Here is a 12704-nt window from a genome sequence, read left to right as displayed (position 1 = left end):
CCGAACTGATATTATTGAGCTGCTTCGCGGCCTTTTATGCCTACTAAGTCGTGCTTATCTGCTAGGCTTTGTCCTTCCGAGTCGTGCTCGTCAGTTTGGCCTCTGTGCCTGATGAGTCATGCTCATCCGCTGGGCTGTTTTTGGCCTTACGAGTCGTGCTCGTCATTTGGGCCTTTGATGCTTAATGAGTCGTGCTCATCTGCTGGGCTGTTTTTGGCCTTACGAGTCGTACTTGTCATTTGGGCCTTTGATGCTTAATGAGTTGTGCTCATTTATTAGGGGTTTCAATCTAATCCTTTTTCCGAGGCGTCGTCACCATCCTTTCTATCCTCCAAAAACGTGATAAATGCATGTTTAAATGTATCGTACCTTAGGAAGTGGCTTAGATGAAACATTCTCATTTATGAGTTGTCAACCGGGAAGCCACGGTTGTGCATGTGTCAGCGATTTTCTGTACGTTCATGGATTCTCTGTGTCCTTTCTCTCCCTCGAGACGCAATCCTTTTTCTGCAGATGAGAGTTTTTGAGATTCCCGCTTCCTTAGGGATTCATGCCGCCCTCTCTTTATAAAGGCCAGACCCCCTCATTCTTTTTTCATCTTCAGTCCAAAGGGTCCCCTACTTGTCGTTAGGTATGCTCTCCCTTTCAATTGCATGTTTGCTTTGTTGTTCTTCATGTTCTTCACTGTTCCTGCGTTTATTTTGGCTGCTTGATATTTTCTTGTATGGTAACTTTGTTGTTTTCACTCAAAATTTTACCAGTTTGATCTGTTTTGGCATCTTTCCTTCCTTGTTTTTACTGGAGGCTCGCTTGTTGGATCCATTTGTAAAAGTTTTGTTTCATTCACTCTTTGTTTTCTCGATGGAGTCTTCCTCGCAGCCTTTGCGAGTTCCTACTACAGTGAGGAGGGCTCGTTGCGACCTCACCCCCTCCGATCTACAGAATGTTCGTTATTTTTTTGTCATCCCCCCGAGAATTACTGTTAGGTAACCTTATGTTTCAGAATCAGCCCTTGAACCGGGCTCCGAGGAGCTCTACTTGTATACGGATTATCTGGACTTGGGTCTTAGACTCCCTTCCCCCCCCCCCCTTTTATCTCTAGTGTATTACGTTTTTATCGAATAGCGCCCTCCCAATTGGTTCCGAACTCCTACCTCTCACTCACCTGTTTCACCGTCCTTCTGTTTCGTCTGAGCCATCAACCTACAGTTCCTCTCTTTAGGAGTTGCTTCCAAATGCGAACGCACTTTGTAGAGAAGGATGTATTATTTCAACTATTTACCAGGTTATAAGTTTTTTACGCCGGGCAGTTCTTCCATACATAATTGGAAGTCCCGGTACTTCTTTGCTTCGGGGGAGTTGAACTACTCTGACTCTCTCATCTGGTCTGCTCCTCTGGATGGTAACGTTATCAATCTATCCATGTCTACCTTTTTATGCATGGCTGCGAGTAGGTTATCCGCTGACTCACTTGTTTTTCTTTCACCCTTTTTCCTTTTGTAGTTCAGGTGCGCCACCTTCTTCCAAGGCTTTCCCCCGAAGAGCAGGCCATTCTGAAAGAACTGCGAGCCCTTGGTGAACAAGGTATTGTCCCTCACGAGGAGCTGCTCCAGGAGCGTGTCCTCGTGCAGTGGAAGATCAGCCCCGTTTCCCCAAGTCTTACCTCGCCTTTGATTTTTATATTTGTGTTCAGACAATCTCTCTATTATTGGTGTTTTTATCTTTTCTCTCTCTGTCTTTGCAGATATAGACTTTAACATATATGAATCTCTTATGGGGGAAGCTAAGAAGTAGAGGGTGAGTAGGAGTAGGAAGAAGAGAAGGGATCTTGAGGGAGAATCATCTCAGAGGGACACACCTGCTGTAGGGGATAATGGAGCTCGTGCTGATGAGAACATTGTTGCTCCTCCTCCGATCCCCCCAGCTTATAATGAGGCAACCTTTCATGAGCCGACCTGTTCTACCTCTTCTTTATGCCGGGAGGTACACGTGGAAGACTATGTGCAGGCTCAGTGCACTCTTCCTGATGTTCTTTCAACGAAGATCCGCCACACCTCTTACCAGGTATACTTTTCAGCTAGGTTATTTTTCTCCTCAGACATTGTTTTATTATCTATTCTACCCTTTGTATTTCTCCTCAGTTAGCAACGATGGCCTTGGCCCAAGAAGCGAAGGTTGCCGAGATGTACCGGCAGACCTTGGATGCCAGGGAAAAGTACGTTGTTGCTCAGAACGAACTTCGTGATGCCGAGGTCCATGAGCGCGCCCTATAGGCTGAGATTGAGCGTATTCATAGGGAGGAGGTACTTGCCAAAGAGGCTGCCACTGCTGTTAACACCTCTCGATCCGCAGTAAGGAAGTATAAGGACTCCACACAGTTCGTTATGGACACCTCCAAAGCTTACAGGGTGGGTTTCAGGAGGTGCCAGGAATAGGTCAAAACCAAGCACCCTGACCTCCCCCTGGACAGTGTGAGCTCACACGGATATGGCAACGAGAGTCCCGAATTCGGGGAAGATCTGGACGAGGAAGAAGACGGGGAGGAAGAAGAAGTTGGAAATGGGAGTAAGGCAAGCTAGTCTGCTGGAACTTCACTTGCAATATATATATTCTTAAACTCTATTGACGTAGTACAATCGTTGTAATTGGAACTTTTATTACTGCATTGTAAGAAACACTCAAGAATAATATTTTTTTAACATATCCGAGTTCCATGTATTATTGATCTTTTTCCCCTCTACGTCCTCCAACTTGTATGTCTCCGGATTTATCTCGGTTGTGACTCTGTATGGACCCTTCCAGTTTGGTTTCAGCTTGTGCAACCCCGACTCTATTGGGCTTTTTCGCGTTTTCCTTAAAACCAAGTCTCCGGGCTAGAAATTCCGCACTTTGACTCGATTGTTGTAGTATTTTTGCTACCCTCTGCTGGTATGCTGCAACTTTTAGGGTAGCCTGATCCTGTCTCTCCTCCAGTAGGTCAATTTTTGATCTGAGCTCTTCATTGTTGGCCTGCTCGTTAAATTATTGCCTTCGCCATGAGGGGATCCCTACTTCTGCTAGGATGACCGCTTCTGCGCCAAAGACGAGCATGAACGAGCTTTCCCCTATTGCCGCTCTCTTGGTGGTGTGGTATACCTATATAACCGAGGGGAGTTCCTCTGTCCACCTGCCTTACATAGATTCGAGTCGCGTCCTCAGGCTGTGCAGTATTGTCCGGTTCATGTTCTCTACCTGTCCATTGCTCTGGGGGTGTGCCACTGAAGCGAAAACAAGCTTAATAGATAGGTCCGAACATAACTTTTTAAAGCTCTCGTTGTCGAACTACCTCCCGTGGTTGGTAACTATTACCCATGGGATCCTGAACCAACAAACCACTGACGTCCATACGAAGCGCATAATGTTCCGCTCTATTATGGTGGCTAGAGGTTTGACTTCTACCCACTTAGTAAAATAGTCGATCGCTACTACCAAGAACTTTCTTTGACTAGTTGCCTGCGGTAGAGGTCCTAGGATGTCCATTCCCCACTAGGCGAAGGGGTAGGGACTGGTAAGAGGGGAGAGAAGATTAGATGGTACATGTGGTACTGCTGCGCATCTCTGGTACCTGTCGCATCTTTTGACGAGTTCTAGAGCGTCTTTCTTCATCGTGGGCCAATAAAATCCATGTCGCATGGCTTTGTGGGCTAAGGCCCTATTGGCGAGGCGGTTTCTGCACACTCCTTCGTGGATTTCCCTTAGTACGTATTTCCCTTCCTCGTTGTTTAGACAACGAAGGTATGGCAGTGTTAGGGATCATTTGTATAGCTCCCAGCCTATCAGCGTATATCTTGCTGCCTTCCTTCTCACTTTTAGAGACTCCTTGTTGTCCTCCGGTAGGGATCCGTCCCGGAGGTACGGGAACAGAGGCGCCCTCCAATCCTTCTCGCTGATTTCAGATTCCACCGAGTTAATGTTGTCCTCCTCATATGAGGGCTTCCCTATTTGTTGTAGATAAATAGCGTCCTTCTATTCCGAGCCGGTTGCTGAGGCCAATTTCGCGAGTGCATCGACCTTTTTGTTCTCGGCCCTTGGTACGTGTTCTATATCGAAATGAATGAACCCTTTCGCATATTCTTGGGCCTTAGCGAGATACTTCTTCATTTTTTGATCTCTAGCCTCAAATTCTCCTTTCAGCTGCTCTACAACCAGCTGGGAATTACTTGATACCTTGATCCGTGCCACCCCTAGTGCTTCTGCCAAGCGCAGGCCTGGTAACAAAGCTTCATACTCCGCATCATTGTTGGTTGCCGAGAACTCTAGTTTTAGTGCAAAAGGAGTTCACTGTCGTCCGAGGCTGAAAGGATGAATCCAGCTCCCCCTCCAGCAGCGTTAGACGACCCATCAACGTGTAGCGCCCATACATCTGACTTAGCAGTTGACTCGAGAAGCCTTTCGGCTATGAAATCAGCGAGCACCTAGGCCTTGACAGCAAGCCTTGGTTGGTATTGTATGTCGAACTCACTTAATTCGATTGACCACTTCGTCATCCTTCCCAAACTCTCCAACCGCTGTAGAATTTGTCTCATTGGTAGGTTTGTTAACACACTTACCTTGTGAGCCTGAAAGTAGAGCCTCAATTTTCATGCAGCACAGATGATGGAGAAGGTCGCTTTTTCCTCCGTACAATAGTTCTTTTCGGCTCCACTCAGCACCTTACTAGTGTAATATATGGGCTGATGCCTCCTGCTTTCTTCCCGGACCAAGACCGAGCTAACGACATTTTCCGTGGATGCTATATATAGGTAGAGGTCTTCACCTATCTTTGCCTTCATTAAAAGGGGTGGGGAACCGAGGTATTACTTGAGCTGTTCGAAGGCTTTGGCCTGTTCGTCCCCACATTCGAATCCTCCCTTCTTTCTTAGTGTTTTGAAGAAAGGTAAGTCTTTGTCTCCTGAGCAGGAGACAAACCTGCTGAGGGAGGCTATCCTCCCTGTCAAGACTTGGATCTCCTTCTTCGTCCGCGGAGCCTCCATTTCTAGCAGCGCTCTTATTTTGTCTGGGTTTGCTTCTATGCCTCTATGGGAGACCATAAAGCCAAGGAACTTTCCTGCAGAAACACCGAACACACACTTCGATGGGTTCAGTTTCATTTGGTACCGGCGAAGGAGTTCGAACGTTTCCCTCATGTCTTTAGAGTGTTTCCCTGCTTCCAAGCTTTTTACCAGCATATCATCCACGTATGCCCCCATTGTTTTTCCAAGTTGATCTTCAAAGATCCTATTCACCAATCTCTGATATGTAGTTCATGCGTTTTTTAGCCCGAAGGGCATTACCCGATAACAATACAGGCCCCTTTCAGTGATGAAAGATGTTTTTTCTTCGTCTACTCGACTCATATGGATTTGATTATATCCCGAGTAGGCATCCATGAAGTTGAGGAGCTCGTGCCTAGAGGTCGAGTCCACTAGCTGGTCGATTCGGGGGAGAGGAAAGCTGTTCTTTGGGCACACCTTATTCTGGTCAATGAAGTCTATGCAAGTGCGCCATTTTCCATTCAGCTTCCTTACTAGAACCACGTTGCTCAGCCACTCCGGTTAGTTTACCTCCCTAACGAAGTTGGCTTGCACCAGCTTCGTCACTTCCTCTTTGATTATCTTGATCCGCTCCATCGCGAAACTCCTTTTTTTTTTTTTTTCACAGGTCAGTGGTTGGGGTCGACCTGCAGCCTATGCTCCATGACTGCAGGGTCAATGTCTGGCATGTTTGTGGCCAACTAAGTGAATACATCAGCAAATTCGTCCAATAGTTCGCTCAGCTCTGCTTTCAAGGTGTCAAGCAGGTGATTTCCGATCTATACACTTCTTTCCTGGTGGCCCTTCAAGGGTATGTGCATGATGTCTTCATCCACTGTACTGATCTGGGGATACTCTCCCCTTACTTCTAAGTTTTCCATCGTTAGGGTTTCTCTTGCCTCCATATTTCCTTTCAGGGCCATTACATAGCAGCTCCGAGCAGCTGTTTGATCTCCCTTGGCAAACCCTATCCCGTGCGGTGTAGGGAATTTGATTTTGAGGTGGTATGTTGACATTACAGCCCGAACTGCATTAAGGAAAGGGCGGCCCAATATGATATTGTACACCGAAGGTCGGTCGACCACAAGAAACTCTGTCAGCGTAGTAACTTGCTGCGGGGTCGTCCCTATTGTCACCGGTAGCGTGATTGTACCTAAGGGGTGAACAATGTCTCCACCGAATCCGACTAGGGGAATCGATACCGGCTTGAGTCGTTCCTTGCCGATTTTTATTCCGACCAAGACCGACCAGAACATGACGTTTGCTGAGCTCCCATTGTCTATCAATATGTGTCTGACTTTGTAATTTGCCACCAGTAGGGAGAGCACCAGTGCGTCATCATGTGGCTGTTGTACCCCTTCTTCGTCTCCGCTGTCAAAGGTTATGTCGTCATCTTTTTTGTTTCGCTTGCTACTTGTTTCTCCCTTCTCCATCGAGAGCACCTGTTTAGCATATCTTTTGCGGGCACCTCCAGTATCTCCTTCGCTAGTGGATCCTCCGAAGATCATCGCAATTTCCCCTACGACCTGCTCTTCCTTCTCTTTTACATTGGACCTCCTCTGCTCGAGAGGTTCCCTTTGTGGATCTTCTTTCTTTATAAACTTTGACAGGTATCCCTTTCGTATCAGGGCTTCGATTTCTTTCTTCAACTGGATGCATTCCTCTGTGTCATGGCCATGATCCCTATGGAATGCGCAGAACTTGGACGTGTTTCGTTTGTGAAGAGGTGTTCGCATGGGATCGGGCCATGAAACATAGTCCTTCTTTCTTATCTGCATCAGTAACTCAGATCGCGATACGTTCAGGGGTGTGTAGGTGGAGAACCTACTGGGTTGCCTTCTTATTTTTGGGCTTGCGTGTAGTGCACTATTCTCTTGTCTTTTCGCAAATCTATAAGATTCTCCCGTCTCCCTGCCACTACTTTTCCTTTTCCGTTCTATGCGACTTCCTCTTGTGTCCATCATCTCCTCCAGGTTGATGTATTTCTGTCCCCAAGCTATTAGCTCCCCCATATCTACCGGTGGCTTTTTCCCTAGAAAGTATAAGAAACTTTCGGGCTGAAGAGCCGTTGTCAAGGCTGCTAAAGCCACCCCCATGTCTAGGTTGCGGATTTCTAGGGTTGCCGTGTTGAAGCTGTGCATGATTTTCTTTAGAGTTTCCTGCTCTCCTTGCGCCATACTCATGAGATGGCTCGTTGTTTTAGCAATTCTCCGGCTACTAAGGAAGTGGCCGGTGAATAGTTGTTCCATTTCTGAGAAGGAACCGATCGATCTTGGTCGCAGAGTTCGGTACCAGTCTCTTGCAGTACCCTTAAGGGTTGTTGCACAAGCCCAACACATAATGGCGTCTGGAGCACCCTGCAGCTGTATCAACATCTTGAAAGTGTCCACATGATCAATTGGGTTAGACAGACCTTCGTACCTTTAGAAGGTGGGCATCTTAACTCTGCTTGGCAATGGAACCTCCATAATCTCTTTGTTGAATGGTGGCTCTGAGGTCTTTAGGGATGCTTCCCCGTAGAAGGGTTTGGTTCTAGCCTCTTTCATCATCTTTTCTATGTGATCTATTTTCTTGATCCTTTCTTCGAGCTCCGTGGATCTTTGTTTTTTGACATCCACACTGTTTGCATCCTCTACCTTCTTGTTAAGGTAGATTTTTTCCTGTTCTCTTTTGGTTTGTCAGTTTTCTTATTTGTACCAAGGTTCTCTTGTCGTTGGTGGAGGACGTGCCCTTCCTAACTCTTTTGTTGTAAGAGTTGGTTGAGCATATCCGTCATTTCCTTTTGGAAAGTGAGGAATTCCTCTCTGCTGACACCCGATGGTTATGCGGGTGTGGAGTGGATGGACTGGGATGATTCTTTTCTTGCAACAAGGGTGGAAGTAGAACTGTGTGAGGTCGAAATTTCCTGAATGTTGAAAGTCAAGAGCAAATACGATCGCCTCTCAAAAGCAGGTTCCCACAGACGGTGCCAACTATTGCAGGGTAAAATTAGAAGGGTTGCTCCTCTGACTTCCACTGACCTGAAAGGGGAAGAGAAGAAAGGCTTGGAGGACCCAGGGTGTACTCGAGGGGATCACTTCGATGCCTAAGTAAGAGAAATGCTTTTAGAGAGGTTGAATGCAACAGTAGAATGAGTTGAATGACTTACCTTGGACTCTTCTCCAGATCCCTTCTTATAGGAGCTCGAGTTGATCCTTAGTTGGTTCGTCTTTATTGCGAGGGGGCGTGAATTGCTCCCCAGTCATAAAATGCTTGCGCCCATCACTCGGCTATTTAAGCCGCTGGCGTGGATCTCTCCTCCTCTTTATTGGGTTGGAGCTGATTACTCGTCAAAATGTCTGACCTGGAGAAAGCGCGAGACGGGTGTTGACTTGCTCTCATTGGCTAGATTATTTTGGGCGTATCACAAACTTCTTATTCTAAAACCAATAAAAATATTTATTATTATACAAACACTCCATTCTCAAGAATGAGATTTTCAGAAATGTCATTCAATTAGAATATTTTTTAAATTTTCAAGAAGCAAATCCCCCTTTCAAGTATAAGTAGATTTTATTTATTTATTTTTTACAAAAGACAAATAGCTAAACCAATTAGTAATATAATATAGAAGAAAACTCAATAATTGTTGTGTAATCTTTTTATGTATGAGGAAGTTGTCACATGAATGAATCATTGCTACCCACCACATTCCTTTGTTGTTTGTTTGTCAAATGAATATTCAGACTTGCAGGATATTAATCAAGTCCAAACAATGTTTGAACTTCATTATTTTCACAAACTTGGTCAACATATCTGCGAGATTCTCAGCTATAGCAATCTTTTGAAAAAGTATTTTGCAGTCATCAATTATATCCCACATAAAGTGAAAATGAACATCGATGTGCTTCGTTCGTACATGGTAGACTTGGTTCTTTGTCAAATGAATAAACTCTAGCTATCACAGAACACAGTAATGTGCTTCTGAACAACTCTCAAATTTTCAAGTAAACTCTGCAACCAAATAACTTCCTTAATAGCCTTTGAAGCTGCCATGTACTATATGATGTAATTGGTGTGATCCCAAGAGGGGGGTGAATTGGAGATTTAAAAATATTTTGGGTAATTTAAATATTTCGCCAATTTACCACAAATCATATCTCATTCAAATATAGTTGTGTATGTAAAGTGATTACTCTATGTGTGCAGAAAAACACATGTAAAGCATATCTCATTTAAAATATATGTGTGCATGCAAATAATTAATCCACGGATGAACAAGCGTACACATACTGAGTTTAAAGTACAGTAATTAAATGAAATAAAGAGAGAACGTGGCACACAATTTGTTATCGAGGTTCGACCAAACCAGCCTATGTCCACGCCTTGGGCATACCCCCTAAGGATTCCACTGTCCCTGCTCACTTAAACGGGTGGAGCATAAGCCTTTTACAATCTTTCCTTATAAGGCAAGGTAAACCCTAGCTACACTTACCAGGCGGAGCTATAACCTAGCCACACTTTACAGGTGGTACCAAAACCCAACTCAATTACCAGGCTGAGTTCAACTAGTCTCCCTTACGAGGCGGAGACTTCTCAGTTCAATTTTCAGGCTGAACTGAACTGGTCTCCCTTACGAGGCAGAGACTCCCTAGTTCAATTTACAGACTAAAGCCAATCGGTCTCCCTTAAGGGGCATAGACTCCTCAGTTCAATTTACGGGCTGAACCCAACCGGTCTCCCTTACGGGACAGAGACTCTCTAGTTCAATTTACGAGCTGAACCCAACCGATCTCCCTTACAGGACTGAGATTCCCCAATTCAATTTACAGCTTGAACCGAACCATTACATAAAAATATTTTTGTACGTAAGAAATGCTTCTAAATACAAACAGAGATGTACACCATTGAAGCACATTATGCACTCTAGTATGTTATGAGATATGCTCAGTAGAGTAAGGGTGCATTTTTCACAATAATAATTTTGAAATATTTGAATAAAATGTGTATGATGAATGTATCAAAGATTTAACCTTACGTAAATATTTCTCCCAAAAATATTTTGTCAATAAAAATAGTAGGAGAACATAGGGTGTTTGCTTTCAAAGAAATTTATGCACAAAAAGGAATGTATGATCTTTGATTGAAAGATAGAGCAAGTTATAAAGTATTTCAAAGATTCGAATGTGATAAATATGTTCTCCAATAAAAATCTTGCAATAAAAAATGTTTGGAGAAGTTAGGATTTAAGCTCAAAAATATTTGTGCAATGAATGTTATATGAGCATTTGAATCTTGCAATAGAAGTGCAAAGATTCAAAGGCTACGAAGAGTTTTCCCCTAAAGTATTTATCAAAGAAATAATATGGGAAGAACTCTAAACCGACTCTCAAAAATAATTTTCAAACCATAAGTTCAAGAGAGAGTAAGTGCCTTTGATAAATAAGATGCCCAAACAAAATACTCTCTTGTAAAATAAATTTTCAAACAATGAATGAAAGAGAGTTGGAGAGTATAAAAATTTAACCCCAAAATGATTTTTGAAATAAAAGTGTATGTGGGGGAACTTTGATTAAGTAAAAAATTTGAGAGAAAAATTTGCTAATCAAAGTTGCTAATTAAAGCTTGTAAAGGGGTATTTATAAATTTTTAGAGAATTATGACTGTTAGGGACACGCTCAGTATTTTGAAATTTATTTAATGAAAAATTAATTACGTTTTACTGCTGGTAATTACCGAAACCCGAGAGGTTCGGTCAACTAGACCAAGGTGTCAATCAGCTGACCTCACACAGGATATTTTAATTTCTAAAGGGTTCAATTGGCCGAGCAAAGGGCGATTTCCCTTTCTTCGTGGATTCGATCGGTTGGCCAAATGGCTGGTCGGCCGAGCCTTGAAGGCCGGTCGGATGAGGCTGATTTTGAATTAAAAGGACGGTCGGCCGAGAAAGGTGAAAATGTCAATTTCTTTGGTCGGTCGACTGTGGACGTTGTGTTCATTTTAGGGTCGATCAGCTGAGGCTTAGTCAAATATTTGACTTTTGCCTTATGGTGTGGCCGGTTGACTAAGCTATTTATAACATGAACAGGTCGATCGACCGCGTAAGGACCCAAAAAATAAGGATAATAAATTTGGTTTGGTACAAGATCAAAACGTCGACGGTTTTAGGGAGCTTAAGGTAACCGTCAACGGTTTCAAACAACCAAAAGCCTATATGCAAGAACACAGGAAAAAAATGGTTTGGTATAAGACCAAACCGTCAACGGTTTCAAGAAAACCGTCGACAGTTTTGTGCGGGTTGAGGGTCTATAAGTTAAGGAAGCTTACATTTCTTTTATTATAACTCTCTCTCTCTCTCTCTCTAATTAGGGTTTTAGGTTCTCTCTCTCTCTACTCTCACTCTCTTGTGTCTCTCTCTCTTCTAAGCTCTCTCGGGTCTCTTTCTTTCTCTCCGATCCTCTCTCTCCCTCCTCTCCGATTTGTTTCTCTCTCCTCGGCTAGGTTTAAGGAAAACTAGGGGTTCCATCTCTTGAAAGTTGTAGGCTCGGTTTCGAGAACGTGGTAGGCCTATCTTTGGTGTCAGGTAAGGGGAATATATTATGTCAGTATATTTTGGAAATTGAACCGATTAAACTTGAGCATGTGGATGATTTTTTGTTGTTATACAAGTATTTGGGAAAAGTTAAAGTGAGTAGGATGATCATCTCCTTTTTCTTGCAAAACACATATTTGGAGTCGTATTGAACTATGGAGGTGATCATACCTTTATTTTTAGCAAACAATATTGATTATACTTTAATTTAACACTCAAATAAGTGTGGCATGAGAATGACTTGTTTTATAGCATAATTAAACCTGTGGGATTTGTTTTGGTATTATATGGTGAAAATTGTGGTTTTATACTGAGTTCTTGAAATGCTGAGAATAATGCAGAGATTGTGAATTTCACGGTGATATATTGATCACGAGATTGTTGAGAAATTTATTGTTGAGGACGATGGCGAGGGAATATTGCAAATTATGTGTTGAGAATTATGATCATGTTATCTGTTTTATTATGTAAATTCCAATGTATGTTTTAAGAACTTTGATGGAATAGTGGATGCTTCGTACCATAGGTAGTGGGAAAATTAGTGCAACCACACTGTTGTGGAAGTGTAGGCCTTGGGATAATCAATTTGTCCTGCTAAAAGTTATGGATCCTCCTAGAGTCCGGACCAGGTTGCGGTAGGCAAATCGGACTTAGAGATGAGATACTTTGACTTAGCTTGGTGGTAGGCCAGCTAAGGCTAAGTCCAGTTTTTGGACTGCACAACCCGTCATGAGTGTTAAACATGTCGTTAGTCTAGAATGAGAGGTTCTTTTATACATAATTGTAGATTTATATATTTGGGGCTATTATTGAGTCAGAGTTATTAACTGAAGGAAAATATGTATTTTCAACTATACTGGTGTGAGTACAGTTTATAAATGTTTTTTCAATTAAAGTTAAATTAATGGATGTGTTTTGCTTGCACTAAAACTCATGTTAGTCATACGTTGATAATAATCTATTCCGTCTTACTGGGAAGTGCCTCACCCCAACAATTATTTCACATTTAAGGAAATACAGGGAATCAGGCTAAGGAGCTTCAGAGCGGGTTGTAAATAGTATAGTTAGGGTAAGTGTTTGTA

At 43.2% G+C, this 12704-nt stretch overlaps 1 protein-coding gene across 1 annotated transcript; it reads right to left on the bottom strand.

Annotated features, from left to right (window-relative positions):
* Positions 1-5830: 5830 nt before the first annotated feature.
* LOC131158574 (uncharacterized) lies at positions 5831-7228 on the bottom strand. The gene has a single exon (XM_058113443.1). It carries the CDS (start codon positions 7226-7228, stop codon positions 5831-5833), a length of 1398 nt encoding a protein of 465 aa, XP_057969426.1.
* Positions 7229-12704: the final 5476 nt, after the last annotated feature.

Source organism: Malania oleifera, chromosome 6 (genome assembly GCF_029873635.1).
Source record: "Malania oleifera isolate guangnan ecotype guangnan chromosome 6, ASM2987363v1, whole genome shotgun sequence".
Lineage (NCBI taxonomy): Eukaryota > Viridiplantae > Streptophyta > Magnoliopsida > Santalales > Ximeniaceae > Malania > Malania oleifera.
Note: the sequence above shows the minus strand (reverse complement) of the source record. Positions and strands in the feature narration are given on the sequence as shown.